Source organism: Abramis brama, assembly GCF_963993115.1.
Source record: "Abramis brama genome assembly, chromosome: 17".
In the NCBI taxonomy this organism is placed as follows: domain Eukaryota; kingdom Metazoa; phylum Chordata; class Actinopteri; order Cypriniformes; family Leuciscidae; genus Abramis; species Abramis brama.
In genome coordinates this window covers 11,870,567-11,891,499 of record NC_139979.1, presented here as the reverse complement: position 1 = coordinate 11,891,499, position 20,933 = coordinate 11,870,567, and the positions used below count along the sequence as shown (strand labels likewise).

General features: G+C 36.2%; 3 protein-coding genes across 4 annotated transcripts; 2 read left to right on the top strand and 1 right to left on the bottom strand.

Moving 5' to 3' along the window:
- Positions 1 to 701: 701 nt before the first annotated feature.
- On the top strand, positions 702 to 13,704 carry gnl2 (G protein nucleolar 2). The gene is made up of 16 exons (XM_084089045.1): positions 702 to 881; positions 2,020 to 2,104; positions 2,344 to 2,438; positions 2,585 to 2,724; positions 5,282 to 5,466; positions 5,608 to 5,674; positions 5,777 to 5,935; positions 7,971 to 8,084; positions 8,831 to 8,959; positions 10,452 to 10,556; positions 10,648 to 10,806; positions 11,140 to 11,247; positions 11,543 to 12,012; positions 12,123 to 12,190; positions 13,031 to 13,107; positions 13,224 to 13,704. The coding sequence occupies exons 1-16, from the start codon at positions 818 to 820 to the stop codon at positions 13,356 to 13,358; spliced, it is 2,160 nt and encodes a 719-aa protein (XP_083945171.1). The 5' UTR covers positions 702 to 817; the 3' UTR covers positions 13,359 to 13,704.
- On the bottom strand, positions 13,704 to 16,631 carry dnali1 (dynein, axonemal, light intermediate chain 1). 2 transcript variants are annotated; one of them, XM_084089048.1, is made up of 6 exons: positions 16,509 to 16,631; positions 15,028 to 15,164; positions 14,597 to 14,766; positions 14,332 to 14,510; positions 13,884 to 14,048; positions 13,704 to 13,808 (listed from the first exon to the last, which is right to left on the bottom strand). In XM_084089048.1, exons 2-6 carry the CDS (start codon positions 15,132 to 15,134, stop codon positions 13,767 to 13,769), a joined length of 663 nt encoding a protein of 220 aa, XP_083945174.1. In that variant the 5' UTR covers positions 15,135 to 15,164; positions 16,509 to 16,631; the 3' UTR covers positions 13,704 to 13,766. The 2 variants fall into 2 exon arrangements, with proteins under 2 accessions (XP_083945174.1, XP_083945173.1); XM_084089047.1 differs by lacking the exon at positions 16,509 to 16,631 and adding an exon at positions 15,297 to 15,493.
- Positions 16,059 to 20,665, top strand: snip1 (Smad nuclear interacting protein). The gene is made up of 4 exons (XM_084089046.1): positions 16,059 to 16,359; positions 16,536 to 16,665; positions 18,130 to 18,701; positions 19,843 to 20,665. The coding sequence occupies exons 1-4, from the start codon at positions 16,199 to 16,201 to the stop codon at positions 20,102 to 20,104; spliced, it is 1,125 nt and encodes a 374-aa protein (XP_083945172.1). The 5' UTR covers positions 16,059 to 16,198; the 3' UTR covers positions 20,105 to 20,665.
- The last annotated feature ends 268 nt before the right edge of the window (positions 20,666 to 20,933 follow it).

Genomic DNA, 20,933 nt, shown 5'->3' with positions numbered 1-20,933 from the left:
TCAAGACAGATATTATGCATAGTTTTTTTATGTGCATGTTTGTTTTTATAATAGATTTATCATCCTTTTAATAGTTTAGTTAGATTTGGTATGCCAGGCTACTTACCATGCAGCTTTCTGGTGCAGTCTTGATTTGAATTATTGCCCAGCCCACCATAGCAACCATAAACCAATCAAATCACCTGTTACTTGTCAAGCACAGTTATGACAACAGTTTAAAATCCTTTGCAGTCATTGGCTCTAAATTCCAGAGGGGCTGGGACCCCTAAACCTTAAATGGCCCATTTTACCTGATGGCCCATTTTACCTGATATCACCCTACCTAAAGTATACTTGCAATAGTTACATTGTAGCACAATCAAATATACTTAAGTTTATCTTTAGTTGGACCTCAGCACTATTTCCACATAACTCCATTAAGTACAAAATTAGTTGTTCCAATTTAGGAGACTTTAAGTTTATCAATTTAGTATACCAACAGTACAATTGCAGGGTATTTATATTAAGTAGGCCTACATAAGCGTGTAAATGTATTTGCAGTATACTTAGTTAGCATAAAATAAATGTATTTCACATACATTTTGGTATATTTACATTGGTACATTGCATACCAATGGGTAAACTGTGGCTTTTTAGATATTCTTGAAATGAGTCCGACTTTTCTCAACGGGAAAAGAAAGAAAATCTGTCGCTTGATTGATGACGTACTTCCTGGGTTGTGTAGTTTATTGTAACACGTGGAAATCTACAGTGGACTGAAATACTGCTTTATATCCATATTTACAGTATTGGGAGTGTACCGGAGTAATCGATCACAATGGTTAAACCAAAATACAAGGGGAAAAGCTCCATAAATCCCTCAACCTCCAGCAGTAATCCCGGTAAGATGAAATGAACCGCTGGTCTGAATGTGAACTGCTAGCTAGGCTAAGCTATTAGCCAACTCTTGTTGCGAAGTATACGAGTCGTTCTATAGTTATGTTTTCATTGTTGCATGTTGTAAAGCAACTTGCCTCTATTCGTACAGGGTAACTCGTTGATTGTGTGTAACCACGACTTCTGTCAAGCATTTAAATGTCCCATCAGTGTGCCAAACGTGCCGTGTTTTACATGACAATTATAACATCAAATAAAAATCGTACTAGATTGCTACCACAATGTTTGATTGTTTTTCAAAAATGTTCCGGATCAGTTGTCAGTCTGAGCAATTATGGAGCTGTCACTACAATGGTCGTCACATTTTTAAATATCCCAAAGATTTTTTACTTTCAGTGCTATTTTGCTATAAATCCTGGTTCTTTTCTTACACTGCTCATAAAAAAACTATTTAAAAACAAAAAGTGATCTTTCTTTTTGTAAAAAATATTTAGCATATATGCCCACATGATTGCTGATCTGAAGTTAACACAGGTATTGAATGTAATCAAGGATAAGTTTAAGGACACATGCTACAAATTAATACAATATATATATATATATATTTATTTATATTTATATTATATATTTTTATTTTTATTATTCAGCAAGGATGCATTCAATTAATCAAAAAAGTGGCAGTGAAGACATTTAAATAAATGCTGTTCTTTTGAACTATTCATTAAAGAATAATTGACAACAGAATATGATGGTCTGTTTTCACAAGTGATGACAATAAGAAATGTTTTGAGCATCAAATCAGCATATTAGAATGATCTCTGAAGAATCATGTGACACTGAATACTGGAGTAATGATGCTGAAAATTCAGCTTTTGCCATCACAAGAATAAATGGCATTATAAAGTATATTAAAATAGAAAACAGTTACTTTGATATTTCATTATATTACTGTTTTACTGTATTTTTAATTAAAAAAATGCAACCTTGGTGAACATAGACTTCTTTCAAAATCCCATTCTGTTAACCCTTGTGTTCCAGTTAAACAATCTATCACAGTTCACCCAAAATTAAAGCAGATTGAACTATATGTCCCTGTGTATAACAATATGTGTCCATATTTTTTTAACATTCCCAACCCTACAGACCGAGTCAAGGGAGCTGGAGGGAACAACATGAGGGACCGTGCCACCATCCGACGGTTGAATATGTACAGACAGAAGCAGAGATGGTAACAGTTTGACCTGTGATTTACAAAATTACATATACAAATAAAATAAAAACAAAAATGCAGTCAATTACTCTAATCAAATCACCAAACTATACATCTTAGCAGTGGCAGCACATCCAACATACATCTACATATTTGTAAGCATGTCTTTACATTGTATATAGTTGTAGTGGGTCGTGAGGTTTTGACAAGAATTAGTTGCATAAAACATTCATGTTTTTTCATTATTATGCTCACAGCAACAATCGAGGTAAGGTGATCAAGCCCTTGCAGTACCAGAGCACAGTTGCTCCTGGAACTGTGGCCAGAGTTGAGCCCAACATCAAGTGGTTCGGTAAGAGCATTTTAGAGTTTTAATGAATCCTAATCTGTGAGAATGATTATTGAGGGGAATTAGCCTCAATTGTCCTCTTTTCCAAGTAGGATTAGGATCTGAATATATAAATATTGATTTGCTTTTCCCATATGCTCCCTATGCAGCTAATACACGTGTCATCAAGCAGTCATCATTGCAGAAATTCCAAGAAGAGATGAACGCAGTAAAGCAAAGTCCATACAGAGTAGTGATGAAACAGAGCAAGCTGCCGATGTCCTTGCTGCATGACCGAATAAAGGCACACGTGAGTATGCAGATACCTTGGTATACATCCACTGTTTTTAAATACAAAAATCCTGTTTTTTAGTCCCAATGTAGCCTGTTGAGAGGAGACAGGTAGGCTGTTTGCGTGAAACCCTTTGAGATTTGCTGAGCAGTCAGTCCCATAATTCATTGGGATGAGCTCTGTAAAATAAATACATCAGAGAAATGTGAATATATTTATAATTCACTTAAAACAGAAAAATTTTAAGTTTTACATATTTTAGAGTATCAAAATGCGTCTAACTCTGGCCTTTACATGAGGTAGTGTTATTTTAGTATTTATGCTCTATTATGGTATTTATTAAGATTTCTTCAAATGAGCTTTTATTTTTATATTTTCAAAAGTTTAGTAATTTAGTTATGTGCCATTCACTGGTCATTTTTATTGGCTTTAGCTTTAATTTTATTTCAGTTTTTGCCAATTTAACATCTAATTTCTAGTTTACATTTAAGTTTACTTTTTTCATATAGTTTTGTTTCAATTACTGAAAACGATTGATAATAGTTTGTTAGTAGTGCTGTTTTTATGATACACAGAGTTTCTGTGCGTTATGATTAGAAAAAATTAAAGCAAAAATATCCCTGACCATAAACTTCAAGAGTAAAATTGCCCACTCACAAAGTCCATTTCCGACTTGAATTACCAGTTGCTCATTTCCGGCAAATTCTCATTAACAATTTGCATTTGCTCATTTGTATTTGGTTTTCGCCTCTTGGCTAAACGTCTCGTAACTTGTAGACCTCGTGCAACGCGTGCTAACCACAGCAAAATGATTTTGTTAGTCTGACAGCGGTGTACTAGTGAGTCCACGGCCTGACCTGCGTTAGAACTTACTCTTTGGCACCCGAGGGCTCGCCATTTGCCAGTATTAAAGAACTGAGCAAAAATATGTGCTCAGAATAAAATGTAATGTTTTGCTCAGTTCTTCATGTTCCTTCTGCAACTGTTGTTGATTCGCTTCAGGATCTAAACTGTTCCATGTGTGAGCAAAACCTTTTAGGACTTTGTGTAATGAACATCGCACTTTACTTTTATTCTGCATCTCAGAACTGTGACATTTACTATGTTTTTGTTCTTGTATTCAGCCTTGGTTGCAGGGAACTGATGATACGGTCTCAATTATTGTATATGTATATTTTCATCCTCTCTTTTTGATTTGTGGTGTTTGAGCAGCCCCTCCAGCATGTGCCGTAATGCCCATTGTTTGCGCACATATTTGCTCTTTCTCAGAAATATTTTGAACATGTTGTGATGTGGTGGTTAGCCTCAAATCAGGTTGTTTTTTATCATCCACGCCAATTGTTCCAAAGAAATGCAATCTTACCAGAAGTAGAATTTCTTACGAGAAATGTTACTGGCTTTGACAAGATCTGTAAATTGCTTGTCGTTTTATTCCATCCTCTGTTGCAACAGTGGTATGGCTTCCTTTTTTTTTTCTTTTTTTTTTTTTAAGGTAATTACAGATTGCAATTTAGCCTGGTGAAGTTAAACATGTAAGATGTTTCGTTCATTGTTCTTAGGATTTGTGTGATTTTGATATAGGAATATTCGTTTTTATCAGCACTGTAAAATTAGCTGCCTTTTTGTTAAAATGTTAGTTATATTCTAGCTACACTGCTGCTCAAATGTCTGGGGTCGGTAAGATTTTTTTTTAAAATTTAAAAGAAGTCTTTTATGCTCATCAAGGCTGCAGTTATTTGATCAGAAATACAATAAAAACAATAATATTCTGAAATATGATTACATTTTACTTTTTTCTAGTTTTATAAACTAGTGTTGACAAAGCTGAATTTTCAGCATCATTACTCCAGTCCACATGATCCTTCAGAAATCATTCTAATATGCTGATTTGAATCTGATATGCTGATTTGAATCTTACTGGCACCGGACTTAAGAACAGTAGTGTATATACAATTCTTAATGTGTAAAGCTGGTGTTTACAAATCTGATTTAAACCACGTCTGCATTTAGTTCAAAAAAGTTTACAATCTGATCTTTTTTGGGAATGCGTCTAGATCGGATTTCAAGTTTTCTTTGTTTGGGATGTTACAAAGTGTGCAATGCTTTCCAAATACAAATTTAACCTTATTTAGTGTATTATGTCTCTTAGCATCTTGCTGACGCCTAAATCTTTACTATAGTAGATAGTCAGACCACACTGTCTAAAAAAAAGATTTCAGCACTTCATCAAACAGAAAGTCAATCCTAAAGACCAGTTTTAAAAAACAAAATAGATTTATATGCTATGTAAACAAAGTCAAATTAATATATGAAGCATTCATGTTGCTTTGTATGGAACAACATTTTATGACACACACTAAAAACACACACATAAAATGTGTTGAGTACACTCCGCTCTCCCAAAAATCATTGGGGCTTTTTTCCTCTTAGGAATGGGACATAGAAAGCTATCAAATTTTTACAAGAGCTGAAAGAACATAATATTCTTCAAAGAAATTCCTAAAGTTGTGGAGATCATTATATGATAGTCAGTTCTCATTAAATATGTCAATTGATCATCTGCTGGATCTTGTAGAACTCCAAGGTGCACATTCTGGACACAGAGACGTTCGAGACCACTTTTGGGCCAAAGGCACAAAGAAAGAGGCCCAACTTGACTGTGGGAGAGCTGAAGGACTTTGCTGAAAAGGCAGAGGTCTCGGCTCAGAGCTACAGTACTGAAAAAGACCGTGATTTGGTGTTTGAGGACAGCGGAGTCAAGTGAGTGGAGTGATTTCTAAAGTTCCCATAGCTCAGTACATCCCTACTGCAGAAACTATGCCCTGTTGGTATAGCAAATATGATATTTATGAAATAACTGGATAAATGTCTCAAAGCCATTTAATTTCCCCATCACTGCAGGGACGAGGCTCGGGAGGAAATCTTTAAGAAGGGTCAGTCAAAGAGGATCTGGGGCGAGCTGTATAAGGTAGCTATAACCATCTCACAACAACTTGGTCTGAAAGTTTTAATAAAAACCACAGTACTGCCAAATGATGCCACATCTTAAAATGAAGCATGTTTTGCACAGGTGATCGACTCTTCGGACGTCGTTATCCAGGTGCTAGATGCTCGGGACCCTATGGGCACTCGTTCCCAGAGCATTGAGTCCTACCTAAAGAAAGAGAAACCTTGGAAGCACCTCATCTTTGTGCTCAACAAGTGTGATCTCATTCCCACATGGGTTACGGTAAGAAAATAAAGCTGAATACTTCCATACTAGTTCCATAACCTGTTGAGCTGCCTATGTAGGCTGGAATGATGTTCCAGATGCTTTTTGAGATGCCTTCACTAGGGGAAACTCAATGTAGATTGCAAGCAAAGTGCACTTCAGTAAGCTAAGTGGGGGGAAAAGCCCATCCAAAATGGCAGAAACAGTACCAGAAATGTCAATTATAAATCTACTTCTAAATTAAAAACAAATCTAAATCTAGCTTAAAAATATCATAGAACATTTTTTTTTTCCAGCATTTGTTTGTGCTATGTGTCAGAGTATTTTGTCATTAGCTTAACAACATTCTAACATTGCCTGTGTTGAAATTCATTTATGTTGGTGAAAGAAAATGTTTGAAATCTTGATGATAAATCGACTTATTCAGGAGCAAAAAAAACAGATATTGGTAATACTAAACAAAAACAAAAATACTATTTACCCAACATTTTGTGTGTGCTGTGTATTTTTATTAGTGTTATTAGCTTAGCTTTACTATAACCCTAGCCTCTTTTGATATCTATTTAAGTTGGTGGTAGAAATGTCAGAAGTCTTAGTTGCAAAATAGTTAAATCTAATAAAAAAACACTTTTATCCCATATTTATGTGTGTTATGTATTTATATGCCTATTAGAGGATCATGTTGTTTAGCAAGAACTTAGTAAATTCCTGTCTGTGTAGAGCTATCCAAAATGGTCGCTTTTGTTGTTCCTGGACAATTAGGATGTATGGAACCGCCTATGTAGGCAGTAGACAGCAAGGCAGCTCACTAGGATTTTTGGGAAAAGGCCACTGTCTGCAATGTGTCCTGTCCGTACATTCAATTATCCCGTCTCTGGAGTTTGTTTCACTGACAGACAGGCATGTTTATCTAGGCTTGCCCAACTTTTGTAATAGTTAACCAGTTAAAAGTTCCTTCCCTGACAGATATTTTCCAATCTTTCACATCTATAATTCTTGTTGTTTGTAAATTGTGTTATTGGCGATTCTGAAATGCAGCAACAGGAAACGAGGGAGCTCTACCAGCTGTTTATAAGCTGCAGAGTTTTGCATTCAAGCCGAAGAAACAATTGACTACCTCCTTCAGATTTATGACAGGTCTTTTGTAAACCTAACAGGAAAATGATTGGGAAACCCATTATTTTTGTTGTTGAGAGGGAATCACTTATCATTTTGCAGTGATTCTTGTTGGGCAGCCCTTGCCCTTGTGCTTTTTTAATTTTTTTTAATCTGTTTTCTCTTCTCAAAAACATTTAATTTCATAGATCACTTCTAGTGTCTAGACATTGGGAGACATTTAGAAAGCCCACATTTGACCAGATTTGATCCTAAATCCCATGGATTTCATCCTACATCAGAAGTGAAGAACAAAACAGGATTTATAAAGGCAGAAACTGACATGAAAGTCTTCTTATGTATACGCCAACTGAAGAGCATGCATTCTTTTTTTGCGCTCCCATACCAGCAATTAAAATAATTTAACATTAAGAAAATGTAATATGAAAGATAAATATGCAATCGCAATATGCATTAAAATTATTATTAGTGCAAAATGTGCAGCATTTTTACTGCTTATTGACTCTTATGAAAAGATTGAGGACCAGATTTAGAATTTATATCAAAGATAAACATTAAAAAACATTTATATATTTTTTTCTATATTTTTATTTTATTTATTGATATCTTTCACTTTCTTCTCACCATGATATAGCTGGGGTAGCTGGCTACAAACAATTGTAATTATGTTAACACATTTTATACACATGAATATGCTCTTAAATTTAAGAAAGAGTTTTATTTATATGGCGCCTTTCCTTAGTTCAAGGTCGCTTTACATTGTACATTACAGTACATTTACACATGTACACACAATTTAAGATGAACTGCGATTTATAAAGAAGGATGCATTTTGGGAAGAAAAAAAATGAATATGGACGTTTAATAAATCATTATATAAACTGTCGTACTAGGATCATTCTACGGATTCTTGCTTATACATGTATGTATGTTGTAGAAACGCTGGGTTGCAGTTCTTTCTCAGGAACACCCCACTTTGGCCTTTCACGCCAGCCTTACCAACTCCTTCGGCAAGGGCTCCCTTATCCAGCTCCTGCGGCAGTTTGGCAAGGTAAGACCTTAAACAGATACAGCATATTTTTATGTGGATACACATCATACACACCATGCCTTGGAAACCATGGGCAGCAGGTTTTAAATGCACAGCGGTTTCGCTCCTCAACATTTATCTATTCAAATCGCAGTTTTAGGATAAGATCAGCCTGTTTTTTGGTCCGTAATGGCAACAGATAAAGACAGCAGTGGTTTGGTCGGGTACCAGATGCTCCCCACCCTCCCATACTATTGGGCTCCTCTCCTGTCTTCACATCTGCCTCTGAGCTATTTTTGGGAGCACGGCCGTAAACAAAAACTTGGAAATACTAAAAAGGAGAGTGGGCTTGCGTAACATAAATTTTGTGTGAGTTATATGACAAGACACTTTTTATGAGTTAGAAAACACCGGCACAAAAATATCCCGGTTACCATGCGTGCAATATAAATCTGAAGGTGTAATGGCATTTAAGAGGCCTATGAAGTCTTCATTTCTTGGGCAGGGGCCCCCTTTTAAAAGGGAATTTAAAAGTGAATCATGAAATGTGAGAGGCAATGTGTGCAAATTATTGGGGGAAGAGTTGATCCAAGGTTTTTCTTAGATTTTCCAAGGTTTTCCAAGGTCTTATTTTCCTGACCTTGATACCATGAAACCGACATTATATCAGAGGACTTGACAATATGCGTGTAACTCTTCTATTTAATTGCTACTTTCAAAAATGACTTTTGCCTACTATTAACATGTCCATATTGATTTTTGCTCAGCTCCACTCAGACAAAAAGCAGATCAGTGTTGGTTTCATTGGTTACCCCAATGTTGGAAAGAGCTCTGTTATCAATACCCTGCGCTCCAAAAAAGTCTGTAACGTGGCACCCCTTGCTGGTGAGACTAAGGTAAGTCCTCAGAAGCTTTTTTGTTTTCATCTCATATACATAAAATAAATGTATTATTGTTAATAATAATAATATGTGACAAAAGGAGAAGTTTAGCACAATGTTAAAGCTGCTATTTTCCATGCTATGAATAAAGAGGAAAGGCTGTCAACCAGCCAATAACACATGCAGCACTTAAAGCAGGGCTATGCAGTTTTGGGAATTTCTTCGCTGTATTCTCGCTTTTTGCTCACAGGTTTCTCTATAGAGCTCCCCCTACAGCTTCGGAATAGATATTTGACAACACTGTCGAAAAACTCGTTGGTGACTCTCAGATACCAGAGGCTAGTAGATCAACGACATCAAAGCAGATGGGACATTCTTTAAAATGTCTTCTTCATTCGGGTTCGAACAGCGTGAGGGAGCGCAATAATGACAGAATTTTAGCAGATTTTTTTGCCGTAAAGCAATTCGTTACATCGCGAGACCTGATATCACGCCGGCCCAAAGTTGCAAGGGTGGTTTTTCGGCTCACAGGTGCTTGGGGGGTGCGAGACGACCACCATTCAACCCGAAAAAAGTCATATAACTATTCCTATGACTCCGAAGCTGTTCGGTTAAGGTCAAAAAGTTACTTGGTTCACCTTTAAACTGCATTTCAAGTCGCCTTCTATTTAAGATTTTTCATTTTTGGTGATCTGTTCTTATAACATCCACTTGTAGTTGTTACATACTGATCGTAAACATCAGACGATTGAGCGACTCTTCTTTTAAGGGTCATTAAATGATCCTGAATTTATTTGTAGCGAGTGTAAGACTACCTGCCAGCTACTGACATGTGTTAACATTTTGGATGGCCTAAGTTTCCAGCAGTTTGGTTTTGGCTGCTACTTTTGTGTATTCATGTTTTTGTGTGAAATTACTTTTTTATGTTGTCACATTTTTCCTCTCATTTTACAAACATGGAACTGAGAGCGAGTGAAAGTTCAAGGCAAAGGAAAAACACATTACTGACAGAGGCCAGATTGAAATCAAATTCTAAACAAATCTGGACTTCCACGCTGTACTGTTTATGTTTTAAATGATAAATTGTATAATATATAATCTCCCTTGTGTGCCCTGATTTGGGTGATTCTTCAATTATTAGACGTTTTCTTTCCACTATTTTCTTTTCTTTTAAAAACAGAGTTTCTAGTTCGATTATGAAATAAATAGATTGATTTGATTGATTATAATACTTTTTGTTATGTCTCTTTAACTAGATTTTCCTAATGTTGAAATGCTTCAGTCACTCTTTAGGCCTGTTTAGCTTCATTTTTATTAACTCAAAAGTGAATTTACTGCTTGCTAACTTGACACAAGTTATTATAAATGGCATTTGTTTAAATGCAGTTCATTATATTGAAATGTTTTCGGTCTTGAGGTTTCTTAAACGGAGGAAATGGATGAATCTTTGGACTGGTTCAAGCTTAAGCTTTATGCCACAACCAACTGTTTTGTTTCTATCTGACAGGTCTGGCAGTATATCACACTAATGAGACGCCTTTTCCTCATCGACTGTCCCGGCGTCGTCTACCCCTCCGACGACAGCGAGACTGACATTGTGCTGAAGGGAGTGGTACGATGGCCTGGACTCTCAAAGTCAGCCGTTCCGATTTTGCAATCCCAGCGGCCACTTCATACACTTATTTTATATATGTTGCTTTTAGGTCCAAGTGGAGAAGATCCGAACTCCAGAGGATCACATCGGAGCGGTGCTGGAGAGGGCCAAAGCGGAGTACATCCAGAAGACATACCGCATTCCATCCTGGAGCTCCGCCGAGGACTTCCTGGAAAAGCTCGCCTTTCGCACCGGAAAACTGCTTAAGGTCTGGCCTGATTGTGGAGTATCTGATAAAATGAGCTGTCAGCTCGGTCCTCGCGGCACATTTGTTTATTCGTTCCTCTAGAGTGTCCGATTGAGATGTGACAGTTTGCTTACTTTAAGCTGGTGGAAAACATTTAAATTAAAGTTCAAATAGCCACATTTTATGCTACTCTTATGCCAAAACCACTAAGATTTAATTCAAAATCTGAGTTTTATAAAAGGATTTTGGCCTACAGGTTGGTTACATGGGTTAGTTCACATCTTTGTCTTTGTCCAAATACTGTACATGTCTGTGCTGTAACGACTGGTGTTTTGTGTTGTTCTGGTAATACAGGGTGGCGAGCCAGATCTGTCTACTGTGTCTAAAATGGTTTTGAATGATTGGCAGAGGGGACGCATCCCCTTTTTCGTGAAGCCGCCTGGGGCCGAGATGGATGAAGAGGTAAATGTTCTTAATTTTCCACAAAGTTTAGATTCTTTTAGTAAAACAATAGCTCAGGCTCTATTCAAAAATGAGTTCCAAGACAAATCTTTTGTAAAAATAGAGCATTGTGTTCTCAGAAGACATTGTTTATATGTAACTTCCTTAATGCATATTGAATTACTTGGTACAAATCCTTTTTTAATTCACTGTGGCCAACAAAATTACTTGAATTTTGCCAGTCTTTATACTGACAGACCCTAATGCACTTTTAAACATTTATAGTCTTAAACTGACACTTGATCTTTCCAATCAGTACAAAGCAAAACTGATGCTGGAAATGGCTGAGAAGGAAACCGAGAAGGAAGAGTTGGAAAACAGACTTGAAGCTCAGGATGTGGAAGGGGCCTCATCTAGCGAGCAGGAAGATCAAAAGCTGCTGAGACAGAAACAAGAGGAGATGCAGAAAATCTTCAGTAATGTCAAGCAGAACTTTGGCAAATTAAACGTCGCTCCGGAGTTCAGCGAGGAGGACCTTGTTCCTGTCGAGATGCCTGACATCCTGGAACCCTTGGGTTCAGAAGATGAGCAAGATGAGGAAAACGAGGAGGATGAGGAAAAAGAGCAGAGTGGAGAACTACAGGAAGAAGAATCCTCTGTTTCCGGCCCCCCGACTACAGCAGAGAAAAAGAGCACACGTGAAGTGAATAAAGAGATGGATATGAAGATTGCCAAATTGAAACAGTTTCTTGACCGTGCCAAGTCAAAGCACTTCTCCGCCATACGGTTTGTTTAAACTCATATTGAAAAGGTTATGAGAGGGTTCTGTGATTTTGAGTTCAGTGTTTAGCTCTTATCTATTGGTATTCTAATGTGTTGTCTTGATGTTTTTACAGCATTCCTAAAGGCCTTTCCGAAAAGGTGTTCACTGAAGCCACAGCAAAGCAGAATCTGCAACGGAAAGGTACACCCACCCAACTAACCCAAGTTGATGCCAAATGCTTGTGTATTAAAAAAGATATGGCCACTAGAACTGCATATTTAATGAACATCTATATTTTTGGTTTTATAAATTTATATTTTTATAGATTTTTTGGAGTAAGATTTTCTAAGAATTATCTTATGCTCACCATTGCTGCCTTTATTTAATCAAAATACAATAGAAAAAGTAATATTGTGAAATAGTATTACAATTAAAAAAAAAAAAAACTATTTTCTTTTTTAATACATTTTAAAATGTCATTTATTCTTTTGACGGCAAACATTACTCCGGTCTTCAGTGTCACATGATCCTTCAGAAATCACTCTAATATTCTGATTTGCTACTCAAAACTTCTACATTTACTTATTTCTACTACATTAACTACTGTATTTCTTCTTATTATTATTATTACTTTTGACATTGAAAACTGTTTTTTGTGGAAACCGTGATAGATTTTTAAGGATTCTTTGGTAAATGAAAAGTTAAAAATAACAGCATTTATTTAAAATAGAAATCTTACTGTCACTTTTGACATTTTAATGCATCATTGCTAAATAAAAGTAATTTACATTTCTTTCAAAACAAATGATTACTGATCCTAAACAGTATTTAAAAATTCACAATAATATTAATAAATATTGATATAGACAGCAATTTAAACAATATTTCAAAAATCTCCATAATGCAAGGTAAGACTTGCAAACCCAGTTGAATACACCGAATATTTCCTCTGAGTCTTTTCAGAGATGTTTCAATGATTAGGGGATGTCTGGTGCTTTAAAGAAGTAAGTAAAAGACACTCAACCCCTTTTTGTTTTCCAGCTGTGACAGTGGGCAAAAAGAGGAAAGCTGTGGAAGATGAAGAGCCTGCCCAGGCTACCAAACTCACATCTAAAGAGGTATGCACTGTTCTCCCAGCTCTCTCAATCTTTCTGATTCCATAGTAAAGACATCTCAGATGAATTTGAGACCAAACTAATCTCTTTCTCTCTGTTGAACTACTTCACCCAAACAGAAAAGAAGCCTGGAGCGTGCACAGAGAGTGAAGAAAGTGGGGGTCCGCTATTATGAGACGCACAATGTCAAGAACAAGAATAAAAACCGAAAAATGCCCTTGGATGGCAAGAAATCCAAACGAGCTAAGCGATAAGACCTGGTCAGAAACCCAGTCACATCAATCCCCGTTTCCATCGTCATGTCGGTGGATAAATTGGAACATTTGGAGTGGAATCACAGTGATTTGTGTAACGGTGAAGGTTTGGTTGATCTGTGATGCAATCGTTCCAATGCACTTTATTCATACTGTGGCTCCAGCCATCCTCATGAACATTATGACTACGATTCATTTCAGCACTGTGCATTTTCAAAGTTTTTAACTTAAGACAGTGTGTCCTGATTCAGCAGTGTTGAATGGTGGATCATGTGCCCGTGTATCTATGTATGTTCTTTTTCTTTTGTTTGGAGAAAAAAAAAAAGAATAAATACTCAGAACAGGTGCTTTTATAAATGTTTTATTCTTTGAAACTGAATAGTTTGTGTATTAATATTCTAATAATATCTAGGCTTTATTCTTCAAGGTAACTATGCCCTCCAGTTGTCTCTAAAAAATAAATGGACACATTAGAGTCTGAAAAAATAATGTCAGAAATCCTGAATATGATGATCTCTGCTTTACCTTGAGTTGCTGGTTGGTTTGTTTGAGGAACTGGACCGCGTCGGCATGCTTCTTTTCCTCAATTTCCCGCCGTTCTGCTTCTCGTCTCTCGATTGCTTCACATTTAGCCTTTTGCTCGTTAAATAGCCTCTCCAAATCTCGCTTCTCGCTCTCCAACTCTGAAATCTACCAAGAGTTTTCATCTCAATGAGTAGAAAATGGTAATTGTCCGGTCATGCTTTAAAGATAATGGGTTTTCTGATGCAGAACACACACACAAAAGATATTTTGAATAATATCTTATTTTGACATAAGATATTATGTCTCTTGTGATCCCCCCCCCCCCCCCCCCAAAAAAAATGTCAGTTTGGATGCCATCGACTTTCATTATATGAAAAAAACATTTGAGATCTTCTTGTGTGTTCCGCAGAAGAAAGCAAGTTTTTGATTTAACTATCCCTATAAGGACCTTGTTCTCCATGTCAGACTTTCCCTGTTCCCCCTGAAGTGCTTTCCTCATGCCAAAGGCCACACTGCTCTCGTACAGTGTTTGATAGGCAGCGATGGTCATGCGAATCTCATCTCTTACTTGCAGCAGCAGGAGGCCGCGCTCGGCACAGTTAATGGTGACTTGTCTGATTAACTCATCTAAGAGATTGAAAGAGGAAATGTCATGTAAATCAATGTCAAGAGCTATTAACATGACACTTCATTTAGAATATATGTATTTTTACCAAAACACTGAGAGTAGAGCTCCCTGCGGACTGGGCAGATGCCGGTCTCTCTGGCCTGCCTCTCCTGCAGGGTTTTGTCCAGCTGTTCTTGCAAATTAATAACATCCATTCGTGTGCATGGAGCACTGGACACTGGCTGCACCCATAACTGGTTGTCCTCCATCCATTCCCTGCAACAGAACAATTTGTATGATTTATACAGTTCCATAGAAATCTTTTGTAAACTTACAAATGTATTTACTGACACTTTTGATCAATTTAATGTGCCCTTACTGAATCATTTTTTTTATTTTTTATTATTTAATATATTATTATTATGTTATCTTACTGAGCCCAACATTTTAAACGTTAGTGTGTAATGTGATTACTGGTAGGTATCAGCACCCGATTGAAGAAAACTTATACTAATAATTTTAAGAGGTTTATTTTACTTTGGTGGTAGAATGGCATTTAGGATCTCTTCGGTTTGCTGCTTGCTGGCATCCGCTGAGGCACTCTTGGTTTTGGGTGGAGGTGGGACCGGGCCGGTGTCAACCATCTGTTGGGGACTCACTTTCAAAGGGCGACTCTGTGTCAAATGTGAAGGAAGAGATGAAAATCAAATGTTAACGCTTTATTACAACAACCATGTATACTTTAGCAGGTTTGTTTTTATTCGTATAACGTTAACGTTACATACAATAACTGTGCTTAACGTTACCTTTGGAGACTTCCTCTCTGCATTTTTGCTCACTAACACCGGATAATCATACTTCAACAAGGAGTCAGACGGAGTAATCATGCTTATAATGATAAAGTGCAGAAATTATTAAAAAAAAGACTGCGTTTTGTTTTAGGAAGACTTCAAAATCCCTCGGTAAGGATGTAGAAGTTTCGTTTCGTTGTTTACGTTGCTATAACAACCGGGCTTGTCCGTCCCATCAAGGATCTTCAGTCCGCAGGAGTGGTAAGTTAGGAAATAAATTCTTTACAAACTATACTGCTAAATTTACCGATTAAATATTTATGACTTCTAAACATTTTAAAATAAATTACACAAATATATTTTGGTATTTTATTTTTCTAATATTTCTGTTCTAAAGCACAAGACACAACTCGCCACTTGGTGGCACTAAGTTAACTGTTACACGTTAAAGCAAAAAGGCTTTTGGCGCACATATGATTTTGATTTATAAGTTAACAGGCATCCTTTTACTCGTTATATACTTGTTTTTGGTTTATTTGTTTTTTATTACTATTTGACACTTTTTTATTAATTTATTTCCATTTTTCTTATTTTTATTTGACTATTTGCGTAATTTAACCAGTTAAAATTGTAACATATTGTTTATTGTATATTATTAAAATGTTTCTTATTTAATTTATCGATAATCTCTTTTTTTCTTTTTTTAACTCGTTACATTGATGCCCTGAGGAAAGCGGAACTAAATTGCTTTACATAGAAGGAGGGACAGATTTCTTCAGCGTACAATCATCGGACCGGAAGTGTACATGGGAGTTTCGTAAATGTGGTTTGAATCTGTTTTCATGTTCTCCTCATACTCTCCTGTGGTATGAACGACTCTTACTTTTTACGAAGCTAATAGGCAAGCTTATTTCATAATGGATAACAGGAGACGACACAGAGAATCTCCTGGCCGGGTTGTAAAGACAAAAATCAAGCAAGAAAAAGTGAGTCCCGCGCGGCCTCCGCGGGCTCGTCGATCCAGCTCAGGCTCCAGCCGCGGCAGCAACAGCCCTCCACCGAAACGACGAGACAGCAGGTAACTTATATAAGCAGCCTTATGCCTCACACTCTGTTTATCTTAAATGACAGCTCAGCCGAATAAAGAGATTGGCCGAAAAAATATTGTAGTATGTGGGGAGGATCAACAGGTTATTTTATATGTAACGTTAGCCAGTGGTTTCTTACAGAATGTTTCCTGAACTGTATTTGTAGATCACCAGTCAGAAGAAAGGACAGATCGCCAGCGAGAAGAGACCGTTCATCGGGCAGACAGCAGGAGAGGTCACCTCGACCCCAGACCAGCAGAAGCCCGCATCGCAGCACTGACGTCAGGTTAAAGCGGGTGAGCTCAATGCAGAAACAGATCAACTTGTACCGAGTTATGAACTGAGTTATGTCTTTGAAGCCACAGAGGGTTTTGGCACTAAAACTTGTCGGGACCTCAGTGGGAAAAACTGTGATTATAAAACATGTGACTCCTTAATATAGTAGGCTATATTATTTCCTTTTAAAGGGAATTTAAAATACACGTTATTAATATGTTAAATTGTGGATATTTAGTATTTTGGGATATTTTATATTTTATTATAGTTTACAATTACATTATAGTTTACAATTACATTAGAGCATAGTTACATTACAGCATTACAGACTCAATATAGTCATACATATATATTAGGCTACATTATTTCCTTAAATAGGAATTTAAAATACAAGTTATTGGATTTTTTGTTTTGTTTTATGTTAATTTGAGGACATTTTAGAATATTTACAAACATGTTGAGTTTCATTGTTGTTTACAAAAGATTTTATTTACAGTTACATTACAGAATAATAAAGGTATAGTTCTAAAAATCGTTGTAAATGTAAAACAATACCAGTGTCCGCACCACAACTATAACGATAACGGCACAGAGCATCAATATAATTGGAATCATGATTTTTTATTTTTTTTTCTCCCAGATAATGAACAATAAAAACATTGGCAGCAAATCAGAATCCATTAAAAAGCTCGAACATTTAAAGTGGCAGACGACAAAACTGCAGTGCACTTATGATCAACAGAACGATATTGTGTGCTGGAGTGGACACCAATATAGTTATCTTTTTAGTTATCGTTCTTGATGTGGACAGGCCTTTACACACCCACTAAAGTCATAATAATATAGTTAGCTATATTAATTTATTTTATAGTAATTTAAAATACGTTTTTTTTTTAAATGTTACATTGTGGTTATTGTATTTTAGAATATTTAATAAGCCATTTTCACTGTTTATAAAAAAAAAAGTTATTTACAATTATATTACATAACCAACATTATGATATACAATTTTTGATGCTGGTATAATCTTGATCATGATCATTAATTGATGGGAAAGCTGTCTTTAAGGGGTCATGCCATGAGGAATCAAGTTTTCAATGGTCTTTTGAGGTGCAAAGAGGCTGTTATAAAACTGTATTTAACACAATAAATAAAATAAAACATGAAATGACACATTTTATATGCAGTAAATTATCTTCTTTAATAGAAGTTTAAAATACAAGTCACTCTATATAGGTTTAGTTCTGTAAGCTTGCTTTATAACTTAAAAAATGTTCTATATACAGGCCCAATATTATATTTTTATATTTATTTTATAATGAAGTTAATTATATATATATATATATATATATATATATATATATATATATATATATATATATATATATATATATAATATATATATATATACACACACACACATTACACCCTGCTAAATAGGTATACTAAGTGGAGGTTTTAAGGACATTTTGTTCTTATTACAGGAGCAAGATGATCACAGAGGACCCGAAAGTCATCGGCCTCGTGAGAGAAGGGATGATTCAAATGACCGCAGAATGAAAAGGGAGGGAGAGCGTCCACGGCAAAGAGAGCGAGACAGAGAACAGGACAGAAATAGGGGAAGAGAACGTGATGCCCACTTACAACAGCAACAGCAGGCTGAGAGGGAACGACAAAATGAACGGCGGAGAGAGAATCGCCTCAGACAGGAGGCTCAGAGTGGCAGTGGTGACGACGGGGAACAGGACTTCGGTGGTCAACAGGATAGTGATTCCGCCCCTGCAGCTGAGAAGGAAAAGCCCAACTTTGAACTATCAGGTGCCTTGGTGGAAGATACAAATACATTCAGGGGGGTGGTGATCAAGTATAACGAGCCTCCCGAGGCCCGTATACCCAAAAGAAGATGGCGTTTGTACCCCTTTAAGAACGACGAGCCGCTCCCAGTCATGTACATCCACAGACAGAGTGCGTATCTACTTGGACGACAGAGGAAGATTGCAGACATTCCTATCGACCACCCTTCTTGTTCCAAACAGCATGCTGTTTTTCAGTACAGGTCAGAACAACAAAAGATATTTTGTTAACACTTTGCAATAAGGTTTCATTTGTTAGCATTAGTTAACTACACCAATTAACATGAACTAACAATGAACAATATTTCTACAGCATTCACTCACCTAGAAATGCTATCATGGATTTTCTATTGGAGCAAATGGGAACGCAAAAATGATATATGTTATAGTTTCCGTTCACCACTATAGGGTTACCCATCTATGACGACTCCTGCTTCTGAGAACCCCAGAAATGTGAAAAAGGCCCATTGACTGCAAACTTGCTTTCAGATCTGCCTCCATCCAATCAACCACGATGCATGGAACCAAGTCCCTGCCCTTTTTTCATAATGTCACAATATCAAAGAAAAGGTTTAAATGTTATTTTAAAAAGTATTTAAATGTTTCAAAGAGACATTCAGATTGTATTCGCTATGGTGTTTATCTCAGCACCAAATACTTAAAGACGTAATAGGCTATTTATTTGCGAACGTAAACATTTTTATATTTTAATCTGGACTAAACATGTCTTAGACATTGATTGAAAATGTCCTGACTCTTTATTATTGTTCAGTAACATTATAGTAAATAAGGTTCCATTAGTCAATTTATTTGTTAACATTAACTAACACTAAAAATACTTCTAAGTTATTTATTAATCTTAGTTAATGTTAATTTCAACATTTACTAATACTGTAATTTCAACATTTACTAATACTGTATCAAAATCAAAAGTTGTATCTGTTATATTAATTTTAATGGACATGAACTAACATGAACTAATAATGAACAGTTGTATTTTTATTCACTAACATTAACAAAGAATAATAACTACTGTAATAAATGTAGATATTGGTCATTGTTAGGTAATGTTAGTTAATGGATCGTTACCTAGCCTATTGTTCTCTATAGTTCTTTTGCACTTTAATCTGTTTGAAACATTTGTTTAGTTTATACATTTTTGTGTAGTGTTTTTATTGTATTTAAATGTTCTTTTTGTAATATGAAAAAGTTGGACCTGTTAGGACGACAGTTTTTGGTAACTTAGTTTTTGATGCCTTAACGTGACAATTTATTTATTGAATTTACGTGGAAATTTCTTCCAATACTAATTGTCCTTTTCTCTTTGACTTTTATCATCTCCAGATTAGTGGAGTTCACACGGGCGGACGGCACCTCGGGCAGGAGAGTGAAGCCGTACATCATTGATCTGGGTTCTGGTAATGGCACCTACCTGAACAATCAGCGTATAGAATCTCAGCGTTACTACGAGCTCAAAGAAAAGGATGTGCTGAAGTTTGGCTTCAGCAGCAGAGAGTACGTGCTCCTTCATGAGTTTTCCGACACAGCCGAGGTTGACGCAAAGAAGGAGGAAGAAGAAGAAGAGGATGAAGGCCTGGATGAGTAGTTCTCGCCTCAGCGTTTACCAAAGTTACCTGTTTTGTGCTGGACTCTTTGAAAGGAACAGGGCGAGCATGAATTGCTCAATTCGTAATTTCCTTGTGGACAATGAAACAATCATGCTTCAGCCTGCCCAAGTTGTCTGTATGATTATTCTCAGGTGGATAGCTTTTGTATCCCGTCAAACTGTGTACAGTGTTGTCCCTCAAAGCAAGTGCTCAAAGCCAGAAATAATTAATCTATCTTCAAAAAAACGTATATTTTGGATACTCTTGAAGAAGTGCATATAATGTCCAGATTTGGTTACTGTAAATATACTGGATGTATTTGATGTGTGCTTGTTTCATGTGTTTTAGTTTGTAGTCTGTGATTAGAGACATACTTTGTCCTGGTAGTTAGCACCAGCAAGTTAATCGTCCTCATGAATATTCAGAAAATAATGAGACTAATTTGAATATTGCTATACAAAAGATGCCATCTTTCTTTAGACATTTTCTATTCTCTCACAGTACATTCATATTTGATTTTTAGATGTTTTGTATTGTAAAATAAATATCGATAATAATAATGTTTTGTCTTTTGATTGACTGCACACGTTGTTAGAGCAAATGAGGATATTTGACATTGATAGTCCCTCTGATGAGCCAAACGTTATTTCTTTGTATTTCTTTAAGAAAACCAATATTTTTTTAATTCTATATGCAGTGATTATATAATGTTATATTTTTAATGTTTCAGTTTACATAAGTAATTATAATGACTATCACAAAATATACAGTGCTCAGATTTTTAGTGACAAAGAACTGACGAGCTTATGCTATTTTACGCTGATTTTG

Excerpts from the sequence above, each read along its gene's own strand:
- gnl2 (XM_084089045.1), top strand. The coding sequence starts at position 818 with ATGGTTAAACCAAAATACAAGGGGAAAAGCTCCATAAATCCCTCAACC. Across the intron at positions 2,725-5,281 it reads ATGACCGAATAAAGGCACAC|AACTCCAAGGTGCACATTCT; the intron begins GTGAGTATGCAG and ends TGGATCTTGTAG. Across the intron at positions 10,807-11,139 it reads GCACCGGAAAACTGCTTAAG|GGTGGCGAGCCAGATCTGTC; the intron begins GTCTGGCCTGAT and ends CTGGTAATACAG.
- dnali1 (XM_084089047.1), bottom strand. The coding sequence starts at position 15,377 with ATGATTACTCCGTCTGACTCCTTGTTGAAGTATGATTATCCGGTGTTA. Across the intron at positions 15,165-15,296 it reads CAGAGAGGAAGTCTCCAAAG|AGTCGCCCTTTGAAAGTGAG; the intron begins GTAACGTTAAGC and ends CATTTGACACAG. Across the intron at positions 14,049-14,331 it reads AGTCTGACATGGAGAACAAG|ATTTCAGAGTTGGAGAGCGA; the intron begins GTCCTTATAGGG and ends AACTCTTGGTAG.
- snip1 (XM_084089046.1), top strand. The coding sequence starts at position 16,199 with ATGGATAACAGGAGACGACACAGAGAATCTCCTGGCCGGGTTGTAAAG. Across the intron at positions 16,360-16,535 it reads CCGAAACGACGAGACAGCAG|ATCACCAGTCAGAAGAAAGG; the intron begins GTAACTTATATA and ends CTGTATTTGTAG. Across the intron at positions 18,702-19,842 it reads CATGCTGTTTTTCAGTACAG|ATTAGTGGAGTTCACACGGG; the intron begins GTCAGAACAACA and ends TATCATCTCCAG.